This window comes from Dromiciops gliroides, chromosome 3 (genome assembly GCF_019393635.1).
Source record: "Dromiciops gliroides isolate mDroGli1 chromosome 3, mDroGli1.pri, whole genome shotgun sequence".
Taxonomy (NCBI): Eukaryota; Metazoa; Chordata; class Mammalia; order Microbiotheria; family Microbiotheriidae; genus Dromiciops; species Dromiciops gliroides.
The window spans coordinates 330,726,156-330,740,493 of record NC_057863.1 but is presented as its reverse complement, the minus strand read 5'-3'; the positions used below and the strand labels follow the sequence as shown (position 1 = coordinate 330,740,493).

Sequence of the window (14,338 nt, the reverse complement as noted above, 5' to 3'; positions counted from 1 at the left end):
TGAATTTAAATCTAGTGAGCAAGCAGTTTTGATTATTCAGTTTGACAATTCAGTACCTGCCAAGTAGGGAATCAACATTTTGGAGATATCAAAAGAAATAATCCTGACCTTTGAATTTTGTAATGAAGCACGGATATTGGGATTAAAGAAGCAAATTACTAGAAAAAGAATGGAAAAAGGTAATTTAAAAGTATTAAACATTAACATTCTTTTGGAGTTCAGGTTCCACTTATGACTTTGATTTATAACTTTAGGGACTAGGAAGCACTAAGTACTAATTAGACTGAAAATTGAATGACTCATTTTAAAATGCGTACATTTAAAAGTAAATGGATATTGTATCATTCCTCCTTAGTTGCAAGAAGCTCAAGTCTGTCCCTATCTCTAATATGTCTTTCTGTTACCTTTAGGATAAAATACCAGCTCCTCAGTTTGGCATTTATACCCTTCAGAGTCTAGATGTATTCTAACTTTCCTAACTTATTTCATATTACACCTCTTATTACATTCCATGTCCTGATCGTAACTGTTGTATTTGCTCTTCCCAGAGCTCCTACCTCAGTGCCTTGAGACCACTGGATGACCTGCAAACCTAGAATAAACTCTCTTCTCATCTTACTGTCTTAGAATCTTTAGCTTTCTTCTGGGGTTAGCTAAAGGCACCATCACTAACAAAAAGCCCTTCTTTACTCCCTAGCGGATAGGGTTTTCTTCTTCTGAAGTTATCTTTATTTACTAATCACAAAAATTATTATATCTCCCCTTCATCACACAGAAAAATATAAACTCTTTAAGCACAGGAGTTATTTTCTATCTATATGTAAAGCTATGATCATTCTGTGCCTAGGAATGCTAAGACAGCCAGCTCGGGGTACTTGCACACAGCAGGTGTTTAATAGAAATGCTTATTTCAGTTGAATTGGATTAAACATGCTTTACTTTTCTAACTCTAGACTCCCTACATTTGAAGGTGACTTCTCCATCCTGGCTTTTTATAAAGCATACTTAGTCTAGCTCGGTACCCTCGTGTATATTCGTTAAATGCTTAATCTGCTGCCTGACTTCTCATTTCATTCTTTTAGTTTTGTTACTTTGTGTTCTCTGCTTACTAATAAAAGGTATCAAGCTTCGAGAACAGGGATTTCCAGTTCTGATCATTTTATACCTTATTATGTTTCAATTTTTCTTAGGTGGTTCTCAAAATATTAACTGTAATTCACTTTAATTTTTTAAAATATGAGGTATTTTAAAATATTTATCTAAAACCTTTTAAAATACAGCCTTTTGAAAAAAATACAGCCTTTTGACTATGGTGAAATGAAAGCGTTTTTATATTGAACAAAAGAGGCTATGATGTCAAGATTCAAAAATGATTATGAGTTATCACTGTACACAACGATATAGAATTTGTATTTATGCAATTCTCCTGTGGAGGGCTTAGACACTTAAGGAATTCTTTGTGATAATGAGCTTTCAAAATAGGTTGGATCTGTCCATGCTGTGTTGTCCCCTTGGTTCAGAAGCCAATTTTTAAGGTGCTGGCCAATTTTAGACCAATTTTTCCCCTGGGGATAAAAGTGTATGTTATCATCTAACTAGGAATGGTTAATTTAGGAAATTGAAAATGCTTCTCTGTCTGTCTTACTTCCTTACTCTAGTGTTATAAGAATTCCACAAAATAATCCTTTATAGTCTGTATTAGTCCATAGCTTGTAATAACATAATGATTAGTTTAAGATTTCTTTTCTTTAAATCAGTTATATAATGTACACAGTTTTGTAATATTTGGAACAAATATATAGGTATGTTTATTTTGCTGATTCACCCAATTTTTTCTTCCAGGTATAAAAAATAAATCTAGATTTAAAATGAATCTTAGAGGACATGTAACTGATACACCTGTCTTTGGGAAAGATCTCCATTTAACCTGTTTATGCAACATAAAGATATAGTAATTTTTAAAGTTATCTGCTTTCTGTTTTTGTTACTAGTGCGAAACAGCTGGTTCGAGGAGAGCCCAATGTTTCATATATCTGCTCTCGCTACTACAGAGCACCAGAGTTGATCTTTGGAGCAACTGATTACACCTCTAGCATAGGTAAGTGTCGAATCTGTATAAAGTAGCTTCTCATTGCTATTTAATTTCTAAAATAATTACTTAATGATTTGGCCAAGTTGTCACAATTTCAAATTTCACGAATTGGTATTAGCCAGAACTATTTTCTCATGACCCATGAACCTGTTTAAGGTGAAGAGGACAGGCATTTATTAAAAACCCACTGTGCTTTACAGATATTATCTCATTTGATCCTCACCACAAACTGGGGGGTAGAGGTGATTATTAAATATAAAGATAAAACCTTTTAAAGATGAAGAAACTGATTCAGAGATTAAGTGACCTACTCAGGGTCACCGAGCTACTAAGTATCTGAGGTGAGATTTGAACTCCTGTCCTCCTGATCCCAGGTCTGTCACTCTATTTACTATATCACCTACCTGCCTTTATTTTTGTAAACTTTGTTGGAAAGTTTCAGAGTTGAAAAGTTTCTTTAAAAGTCATTCTCGGGGGCAGCTAGGTGGCGCAGTGGATAGAGCACTGGCCCTGGAGTCAGGAGGACCTGAGTTCAAATCCAGCCTAAGACACTTAATACTTACTAGCTGTGTGACCTTGGGCAAGTCACTTAACCCTCATTGCCCAACCAAAACCAAACCAAAACCAACAAACAAAAAAGTCATTCTCCATTTTGACCAGTACAGTAATAGTATATGGACTAGTCTTCACAGAATATAATATACTAACTTAAGAAGAGTTCCAATTTTTATCAATCTTACTTTTTACTAATCTTAAAGGGAAAGAAAAATCAAAGCTTTTATGAGTACATTAAATGTGGATTTTTAAAAGTAATCTTTCCAATCATACTTTTTTCATTTAAACTCAATGATAATATTCTCTTCTGAGTTGTAAATAGTGCCAGCACATGATAGCTCAAGATCATAAGAGCTTAATGTTTGTTGAAGGAGAGCAGATGGCTTCTTGGCAGAACAATATTCCCAGTCACTGGCCCAAACAGCTCTCAAACCCACAAGCACTTCTCATTTTTGCCCTTCTTGTGTCTTCATCTTCATCTCTAGCTGTTTCCCTAGAGGAAGGCGTTGTGTGCCATCATTGTTGGCTTATAGCATCTCTTGCAGGCCAGCTACAGTGACTGATTGGCTCCAGGGGCAGAACAGCTTTGAAAATCTGTTCACTTCCTTGCATCTTATTTATTGCTTATAGTTCTGGGTATTTTAGTCTTCTGGGCAGTGAGGCTGGAGCTAAAGAGTCATAAACAGGATAAATTGGAAATAATCAACAGAGGAAAGGCACTATAAGGAAGGGGGATTAAGAAAGGCTTCCTGCAGAACGTGGGATTTTCACTGGGACTTCAAAGAAGCTAAGAGACAGAGACAAGATAAAAGCAGTCCAGTCATGGAGGACAACCCATGAAAATGCCCAGTGTCTGCTGATTTGAGTTTCTTGTGTGAGGAAGAGCAAAGAGGCCAGTATCACTGGAACTAACAGTGTGTTGGGGAGAAAGGAGAAAAGAGTAAGGTAAGAGAAGGCTGGAAATTATGGGATGGGGGGAGGGAGTAGGTTTACAAACTGGCTTTGAATGCTAAACAAAGAATTTTATATCTGATCCTGGAGATGATAGGGAGTCAATAGAGTTTCTTGAATGAAGGGTGAGGGGATTGACATGGTGATTAGAAAGATAGCTTTAACAGCTTAATGGAGAATGTACTAGAGTGAAGAGATCCTCATGATAGAGAAAGTAGCAGTAGGTTGTTGCTATAATCCAGGTGTGAGATGATGAGGGCCTGAACCAAGGTTGTGGCAACATTAGAAGAAAAGGGGACATATTCCAGAGATGTTACAAAAATAAAATCAACAGGCTTTGGCAACAGATTGCATATGGGCTGAGAGAGAAAGAAAGAGAGAGAGAGAGAGAGAGAGAGAGAGAGAGAGAGAGAGAGAGAGAGAAATGTCAAGATGATACCTCACTTGCAACCTGGGTATTTGGATGGTGGTACCCAACACCGTAAAGGGAAGTTAGGACGAGGGGTTGGTTTGAGGGTAAAAATAATGAGCTCAGTTTGGGACATGTTAATTTTAAGATGTCGAGTAGACAATTGGGATGCAATACTGGAAGTCAACAAAGAGTTTAGGGCTGGGTGAGTAGATTTGAGAGTCATTAGCATAGAAATGATCATTGGATTCCTGGTTGCTGATAAGATCACCAAATGCAATAATCCAGTGGGAGAGAACCCAATGGGATATCTGAGGTTAGCATGTATGCTATTTGACTATTCAGTGGAGGCTAACGAGTGGTCAAATAGGTAGGAGGAGAACCAGGAGGGAGAAAATATTCCAAAAACCTAGAAAAAAACTGTCAATGGGAAGAGGATGATCACCAGGGTCAGAGGCTGCAGAGAGGTCAGGAAAGATGAGGACTGAAAAAAACTCAGTAAATTTGGCAATTAAGAGATCATTAACTTTGGAGAGAGCAGTTTCAGTTGAGGTTTTGAAGAAGACTATAGAGTTAAGACTGAAAGGAAAGGAAGTAGAAGCACTTAATGTAGATGACCTTCTAAAGGAGTTTATCCACAAAAGGGAGGAGAAAAGTAAGACAATATGGAGCAGAAATGGAAGGCTCAAGTGAGGGTTTTTCGAGGATAAGAAAGACATGGATATGTTTGTAAACCATCGAGAAATGGTCATTGGACAAGGAAAAATTAAAGATAAATGGGTGAGTGGGGGTAATAGAGGGGATAATGGGATGGATTGGGGTTAAGGTGGGCAAATTGGCTTTGACAGAGAGAAGCACCACCTCATCATGGACACAGAATGAAGGAGGAAGATAGTAATAAAATGGATGATATTAGATGGGGAAGAGGGAGCATATGGCTTTAATTTTTTCAATAAAATATGAGACAGGGTTCTCAACTGAGAAAGTTGGAAGCTATGGAAAGCTTGAGGAAGGATGAAAAAGGTGTTAGAGCTGCTGCGATGACTAGGATAGTGAGTTTATTAGAGAAACATAAAAGGATAGCCTTCCTTCTAGTGACCCAGTCTATACAATTTGTCAATTTGAGGCTAGCTTAGAGTAATTTCTAGAAACCAAATAGAATTCTAGGATTTGTTTTGAAGCTATCCTAGTTGTCCACATTGGAATTTTATTCCAATCCCATTTCAATGGAATGTGTGACAAATATTAACTAAAAGTTAAACCAGTTTTTAAATCCACCACAGCTGTATAGATAGGCAACATAAAATGAGAAAGGCTTGCCACAGAAACTGTCAAAAGGCACAAAGAGAGAGTAGCTAGAGTGCTGGCCTTGAAACTGGAAGTCCTAAACTCAGTTCCCAGATCCAGCACTTAGAAGCTTTCTGACCTTGACAAGTTACCTAACTTCATTGAGCCTCGGTTTCCTTATCTATAAAATTGGTCAAATAATACTTGTTCTGTCTTCTTGATAGCGTTGTAAGGAAAATGTCTTGTAAGCTTAGAAGTGCTATATTAAATTAAACTATTGTTAAAACAAGGTGATTGGACTAAATGACTTCTTAATAATCTCTCCCAGCAGTAACATTTTTGGATGATCTTTCCAGAACTGTAATCTCTTAGCAAAAAATAGCATTAAAATAATCATGCTTCTGGTTGTATGTAGGCTTCTGTCCTGTGCTTGTCTACTTACCCATGACAGTTAGGGTTCCAGTCTTTGAAAAATCTCTTAGGTCACACTTCCTGTGGCTCAAAAAGAGTTTCAGAAGCAATGGTTTCTGTTCTTGATATCATAAGTTTCCAGCAAGGATAGCAGTTTTAGGGAAAGGAAGATAGTAATCAGTTTCTTGTAGAGGAAATGCATACAACCTCCCCCACCCTGCCAACAACAACAACAAAATAGAGGGCCAGTGGGATACTAATGAATAGTAGTCTTGTTATGGGCAAAATTCAGGGAAATACCTACAGATTATCAGAAATAGAAGTACAGGGGCAGCTAGGTGGCGCAGTGGATAGAGCACCAGCCCTGGATTCAGGAGGACCTGAGTTCAAATTCAACCTCAGACACTTAACAATTACTAGGTGTGTGACCCTGGGCAAGTCACTTAACCCCAATTGCCTCACCCAAAAGAAAAGAAATAGAAGTACAGGCAGAAACAGAAAATTATACATACTTGTTCTACATGTATGTGTGTGAATAGATAGATGGGTGGGTGGATGGGTGCTTTTTCCAGTAGCAGTGATTTATATTTATTGATATATTCTAACATTCTCTTCTGATTGCCTTTGTAACAACTGACATGTTACTTTAAGATCATTAACAGTTTGGAGCTTTTTGAGGTATTGAAAAATTGTCTTTCCTAAACAGGAATTAGATCCATGATCTTGGACACATACTACCATTCTGTAATCAACTGAGCTTACTAAGTACACAAGGAGTACACACCCACACAAACATATATCTCTACTCACTGAAACATTCATGCAGAGACTCATCCTTATAAACACATAACATGAAGAAGGATGTATAGAAAACATTTGAAAGACTCATCACTCTCCTTGACCTTCAGTAATAGGCCTTTGCTTTTATTTAGAATTTTCCCCAAGTTAAATGTAAAAACAAATTTTCGCATCAATTTTTAAAAAACTTTGTGTTCCAAATTCTCTTCCTCCCTCCCTCCCCACCCCTCCTTAAGAACTCAAGCAATTCAGTATAAATTATACATGTGCAATTGTTTTGTTTGTTTTTTTAGTGAGGCAATTGGGGTTAAGTGACTTGCCCAGGGTCACACAGCTAGTAAGTGTTAAGTGTCTGAGGCCGGATTTGAACTCAGCTACTCCTGACTCCAGGGCAGATGCTCTATCCACTGTGCCACCTAGCTGCCCCATACATGTGCAATTGTGCAAAACATTTCTACATTAAAACTAACAAAAAATATACTTCAATCTGTATTCAGATGCCATCAGTTCTTTCTCTGTAGATAGATTGCATTTTTCATAAGTCCTTCTGAAAGCATCCTGTTCGTCATTTCTTACAGCACAATACTACTCCATCCTAATCTCATCCCACAATTTTTTCAGCCATTCCCCAATTGATGGGCATCACCCCAATTTCGAATTCAACTTTTTTTGGGGGGGCAGTGAGGGTTAAGTGACTTGCCCAGGGTCACACAGCTAGTAAGTGTCAAGTGTCTGAGGCCGGATTTGGACTCAGGTCCTCCTGAATCCAGGGCCAGTGCTTTATCCACTGCTCCACCTAGCTGGCCCAACTTATTTTTTTTTTTTAATCTCTTTTAGGGTACTGACCTGGTAGTGGTATTGCTAGGTCGGAGAGTATGTATAGTTAATAGGCCTTTACTTTAACAGAACCATCTTTAAGAATCCACATTTTAGTATGGTCCTAGGAGACTTCATTAAAAAGGCTGGAACTGAAAGACTGAATTAGGAGGACATGGGAAAGAGGCACAGGACATAGAAAGTACGCTTATGTCAAGAACTTTTTCAGTCAAATTTCAGGTGAACATCTCCCAACATTAGTATGCATTTAACTCTTTGGTATATAATATGGTATATATATATATATATATATATATATATATATTTTTATATATATATATTTTTATATGGTGTACTATTTTTAAAAAAATTAATTAACAAAACTTTTCCTTAGAAATTACATAAACACTGGCTGTAATCGTTTGATACTGAAATTTAGGCAATGTAAATTAATTGCTACAGTAGGGAGACTAAAAGAGCCCAAAAAGTATCTTAGTCCACAAAATCTGATTTAATTTCTAAACAGAAATGACTGCCAAATGCAACCCTGAGTTAGAGTATAAACTATGTTGAATTGTACAATTGTCAGCAGCATCTTATAAAGCAGAGAGAAACAGTAGAGAATTAAATTAAATTAAAGAAAGCTTGGCAAAAGATTCAGTTAAGTCATTTCAAGGATGAAAATAAAAGAACTATAAACTATAAATCAAGAAGAAATGAAAAACATTTGCCAAAATCATTCCAACAAACTTCTCCATCAAGGACCATGGAACCATCACACTTGGATCCTAATATCCCAGTTTTGGACTTACTTTTGCAGAGTGGTCCAAGTGACACTAAAGAAAACTAAGAGAGTGAAAGTAGCCTGGGTGGACCAAGTTTATATAGAGAGGATCTTTGGGGTAATACAGTAGTGAAGGCATCAAGAGACTGATATACAAGATAACTTCATGAGGGAAAGATTCCAAAGGCATAGAAAAAGTGTCAACTCTTATAAATACACACACAAAAAAAAGCAACCAAAAGAACCCCAGTAAGTACCAATGTATATGCCCCCATTTCCAAGTATATAAAATCTTTGAATTATCTGTTTATTAATCACGAGCATCTTTGTTGAAGTTTATTAATAGTGAACAATGAAGCTATTCCAAGTGATATTTAACAATGACCCACATCGTTACCATTTCATAGTTAACTCAAAGTTGTAAAGAGTTTAAAAAATCCATTATTTGTTGATTTTGAAAAAGCAGTTGACTTGATATAATGAAATGTTACCTCACAGGCTCTTTTCCATCAAGGTGTCTCCCATCCAAGTTCATTCAAAATTCTTAGAAGATGTGGTAACTGAAATAACGCTGTTCAATTATCCTCTGATAATAACCATCAAGGAAGACATAAAATGGGTGTATACTCACTGAAGGAATTTGCCACTTTGATAGAAACAAGCCAGTACAGAGCCCAGGTTGAAGAGGCATTGGGTACAGATGGTGAGGTTCTGTAAATGTTATATGGATAACATTTTGCTTAGTACATTGAGCCCCAGACTGTTGCAGAGCCTCTTGGAAGAGATCTCAAAGGAGTTTGGCTTTTCTATTCACAAAGGAAAGACAAATTGAATGAAGAATGTTTATGACCCAGATTTCAATACGCATTTGGATAGATACCATTGTTATGAATATCTGTGACAGATAGTACAGGTGCCAGTGAAACAAGGAATAAATCAGTGTCCAGAGAATTTAAAATGAGTATCACACAGAAAGCAATGGAGGAGTATATGTTAGGTGTGAAAATGGTTGCAACAAATAATTAATGGAAACTATGGAGAGTAGGAATAAAAAAACATTAAGGAATTATATTGTCAGCTGGTCTTTTGGTGGTGTGCCATTTAATGGACAGCCAGAGTTGTCAAATGATACTTTGTGTCAGGAAAAAGTGAGGAGATCCTCTCACTCCTTGGGTGACTTCCTATGTGTGAAGTTCATGGGAGGATATGGAAAAGAGTCACACAGACTGAATTGCAATTTGGAGGTAATTTCCAAATCACAGCTACTCAGATATACTTAGGAAATCAGTTAAGACTCAGTTCAGTCAATAGTCTACTTCAAAAACAAAGTTTGTTGGAGGAATGCATTCAAACTAATAGGCATAGTCAGTCAATAAACATTTATTAAAGCACCTACTATTTTCCAGACTCTGTGCTCAGTGCTACGAACACAAATGGAGGCAAAAGAATCTATGCTCTCCAGGAGCTAACAGTCTAATGGGGAGAGACAACAAGCAAATCTTTATATACAAGCTATATATAGGATAAATGGGAAATAATTAACAGAGGGAAGGCACTAGAATTAAGGGGGTTGTGAAAGATTTCTTATACAAGATGGGATTTTAGCTGACACTTGAAGGGGAACCAAGAGGTAATGAGGAAGAGGGAGAACATTTTAGGCATGAGAGACAAAGAAAATGGCCACATCTGAGAAATGCAGGGTCTTGTTTATGAAACAGCAAGAAGACAGGTGTCACTGGATCAAAGATTGTGTGTCAGGCAGTAAAATGTAAGAAGCTTGGAAAGGTGGGAGGAGGCTAGATTATGAAGGGCTTTGATTGCCAAACAAAGGATTTGGTATTTGAGTTGATCCTGGAAATGATAGGGAATCTCTAGAGTTAGTTAATTAGAGAGGGAAGATGTGGTTAAACTTGTGCTTTAGGAACATCACTTCAGTGGCTGAATGAAGGATGGGTTGAAGCGGGGAGAGACTTGAGGCAGGCAGATACATCAGGCTCTTGTAATTTTTTCAAATATGATAAAATAAAGGCCTGCACTACAGAAATTTCAGAGGAGAGAAGGAAGAGAGATGTTACAAAGGTGAAATCAACCCATCTTGGAAACAAATTGGATTTGAGGGGTGAGAGATAGTGAGGAATCAAGGATGACACCTAATTTGTGAGCTTGAGGTAGGATGGTGTTGCCCTTGACAGTAGTAGGGAAGTTTGGCTATGGGTAGTAGGGGGTGGGGTGGGTGGGAAAGATTAGGTTGAATGATAATGAGTCAGTTTTAGACGTGTTGAGTTTAGGATATCTCCTGAACATGCCATTTGAGATGTTTGAAAGGCACCTGGAGATGTAACAGTGGAGGTTATTTGGGGTAGGACAGGCTGATTTGAGAATCATCAGTGTTGGTTATCATCAATGATGATAATTGAATCCATGGAAGCTGGTGAGGTCACCAAGAGAAAAGAGAAGCGCACCAGGGACAGAGCCCTGTGAGACACCTACAACTGTAGGACATGACCTGGATGAGGAGACTTAGAAGGAGCTTTTGATAGGAAGGAGAGCCAGGAGAAAGTGGTGTCCTGAGAACCCAGAAAGAAGATGATCAAGAAGAGGAGGATCAGCAGTGTCAAAGGCTGCAGAGAGGTTAAAAAGAATAAAGATTGAGAAAAATGGATTGGGAAAATTGTCATTGGGTTTGGCAATTAAAAGATCATTAGTGGGGGCAGCTAGATGGCGCAGTGGTTAAGCACCGGCCCTGGATTCAGGAGTACCTGAGTTCAAATCCGGCCTCAGACACTTGATACTTACTAGCTGTGTGACCGTGGGCAAGTCACTTTACCCCCGTTGCCTGCAAAAAAAAAAAAAATTATATATAAAAAAAAGATCATTAGTACCTTGGAGATAGCAGTTTTGGTGTAAAGATGAAGTTAGAAGCTGAATTGTAAGAGTTTAAGAAACAGTGAAATGAGAGAAAGTGAAGGTAACCTATTATAGATAGCTTTCTCAAGTTTAGCCACATAGGACAGATGTAATGGAAAGATCAAGTGAAAGTTTTATAAGGATGGGGGAGATATGGCATGTTTATAGGCAGTAGGAAAGAAGGCAATAGATAGGGAGAGATTAAAGATAAGTGATAGAGTGGGGTGGCATTTGTTTGGAACTTTGGATTGGAAGGGTTGAGGGATATGGAAATAAAGATAGTGAAATTATGGTGGCTTATCATTTAACAAATTAGTCTAAACTTTGGAATCATTGAAGTCGGAAGACAAGACATTTCTTAGATATGGTGCAGCAAAAAAAAAAATGCTTTTGGAACACTGAATATTCTAAACCAAATAAAGAATTCAGGTGTATGATAGGATAATTGTTTAAACTTATGTACATGCATATGTTCTGGTGTGTTTGGTTAATTTAAAAAACATTAATTAACATAATTTTCATTATTTTATGGTATGGTAACTTCATCTGTTATCAAACAGGATAAAGGAAACATAGGTTCCCTTAGAATCATTAAAAAAGTTAAAATACCTAATTTTGTCAGACTCCAAAACACATTTTTACAAGCATAGACATCTTTTTTGGTAAGTAAACCTGTTGGACATCTGGATTGTTTAGTTAATTGAGTTGAAAATAGAAATTTAAACTCCGTTTGATTTTTTTTAAATGAAGTTCTCAAAAAGTTTGTCAATTTTTTGATACAGAAGTAGGAAACCTTTTTGCTCTTAAGAACCACTGAACCACAGGAAAAAAAAAAAGTTAAAAGACACAAAATGACATTTACTCTTAAATTTAAATTTTCTTAAATATAAATTATTTAGCTCACCAGCATTTTAAGCAAGCACAGGAAACTTTGAGACAATATTCAAAACTAGACGGGGGAGCATTACAAATTGTCTCACTCAAATGACCTCATTTTATAGGTTTTGCATCTGAGATTTTGGGAGGTTAAGTGACTTAAGGTAGCTCATAAGTAGCAGAACTGGGATTCAAGCCAAGCTCAAGGTTCTTTCCATTATATTATGCTGCTATCTTACTAGAGTTGATTGAATAATGAAATGTGTGACAAATTGCTTCAGACATATTAGTCCTAGGGAAGGGGAGATGTGGTTAAGGAGGGATTCGAAGGAGAAAAAAAGAGTCCAGAAGGCAAGGGGGAAAACTATAATGCAGATAAGAAATAAAAACCATTTGAATGAGAGAGAGAGATTATCAGAAGGAAGAGAAGACTTAGAACAGGTGTTTAGAAAGGGAGACTACCTCAGAAGAGGAATGGTTAACATCTCTTGGACTCGTAGCTTCAGTTCCCCACAACTCTTAGACCTGCCACCTCAAGGCTCAGGCCCCCTTCATACCTTTAGTCAAAATTTCCCCACTTAGTTTCTGTTCTTTTATTTCCTAAAGTGCCAACTCTGTGGTTTCACCAAATCTTGCTGTCTCCTGGCCTTCTTTCAACTATCCACAGTTTAATTTACAAGATCTTAAGGGCGTTTAGCAGGGACAAGCTGCAGATGTTTTAGAAAAAATTGACAAAGCCAACCACAGTTTATCTCTGACTAACTCTAACCCTATCCCTAACCCTAACCCTAATTTTTTATTTTGGCTATTTGCTGAAATTGATTTTCCCTGGTGATACTCTATGTAACTTCTCTTTTCAAAGGGTCCTAGAGTTCCAACATCCTAAAGTACTGCACATAAAGTTCTTCCACTAAAATTTCCAAGCATGGCATAAAATGGGGGGAAATATTTACATAGCAATTTGCTTTAAGTCTAACCTAAGGATAACTTGATTTGTCTCTATATAATTTATATTCAGATCAACAAGTAAATACTTAATGTATGCATTATATGTGCTCAACATTGTGCTAAATGCTTTGAGAAACAGAAGAAAAATAACATGCTACCTTTATGTGAGTTTAACATTGTGGAAATAAGATTATTTATCTGTGAAATGAGTCTAAAGTGTGTGTTATTATGCTATAATTAGTATGGGAGTTCAGAGAAGAACTAGATGAATATGGTCTTGAGCAGCCAAGGAAGTTTTCATGGAGGAGGCAGGACCCAATCTAAACTGTGAAGGATTTCATATTCAGAAGATGTGTTAAAGTTTCACTAGATATATGTTAAGTGAATTTTTCACAAATGTTAAAGGTGTATTCCAAAAGGATACAACTTCAAATCTCAATTGAAAATAAAAGAACCCATTGAATCAAAGCTTTATATCTACTTCTTTGATGTGTCAAGTCAACAAACACATTTTAAGTGCTTACTATTAAGTACTAGAAAAATAGTCCCTATTTTTTTCTTAAGAGTTTGCATTCTAATAAGGGAGGCATTTTTCAAGCAACTATTTACATACAACATATATACAGTGTAGAAAGGGGCAACTGGGTAACATAGTGGATGGAGTGCTGAGCCTAAAGTCAGGGAAGACCTGAATTCAAAGGCAACCTGACAATTATTTTCTGTCTCACCGTGAGAAAGTCACTTAACTAACCTCTGCTTGCCTTAGTCTCCCCAACTGTAAAGTGGGGATAATAACATCCTCTACTTCCAGCCTCAGACACTTAACATTTACTAGCTGTGTGACCCTGGGCAAGTCACTTGACCCGAATTGCCTCACCAAAAAACACCCAAAACCATCCTCTACTTACCAAGGTTGTTGTGAGGATCAAATCAGATATTTGTAAGGTTCTTAGCACAGTACCTGGCACATATCAGATGCTTAATAAATACTTGTTTCTTTCTTTATTAAAATGTAGAGGTATTCTTAGAAATAACTAGTAGGTGGATTAGGGAATGGGAAAGGGTTCTTTTAAGTTGGATTTTAGCTGAGATGTGAAGCCAGGCAATCTAGGAGACTTAATACAGGGAGACACTAGGAGGCAGCCAGTGAAAAGACAGCAAGTTGGGAAATGGAGTGTTTTGTACAAGGAATAATAAAGAGGGCAGTGTACATGGATCTTAAATTGTGTGCAGAGGGGCAAAGTATAAGAACTCTGGCAAGTTAGAAAGGGGAGAGGTTGTGAAGGATTTAAAAAACCAAACACATGATTTTATATTTGATCCTGGAGATGTTAGGGAACCACTAGCATTTATTGAGCAGGGGATTACATGGTCAGGCCTAGCCTTTAGGAAGATAACTAGGATAGCTGAGTGGAGCATAAACTGGAGTGGGGACAGACTTGAGGCAGTCAGACCCAGCAGTGACTATGGTAGTCATCCAGGTATAGGATGACGGGGCCCCTGC

At 37.3% G+C, this 14,338-nt stretch overlaps 1 protein-coding gene across 5 annotated transcripts in view; it reads left to right on the top strand.

The window, feature by feature from the left end:
- The window catches only part of GSK3B (glycogen synthase kinase 3 beta), a 279,430-nt gene that overhangs the window by 154,572 nt on the left and 110,520 nt on the right, over positions 1 to 14,338 (top strand). For all 5 annotated transcript variants that reach the window (XM_043990488.1, XM_043990491.1, XM_043990490.1 and 2 more), the window contains exon 6: positions 1,992 to 2,098. In XM_043990488.1, the coding sequence (XP_043846423.1) occupies positions 1,992 to 2,098 (107 nt within the window). The remainder of the gene's footprint in view (positions 1 to 1,991; positions 2,099 to 14,338) is intronic.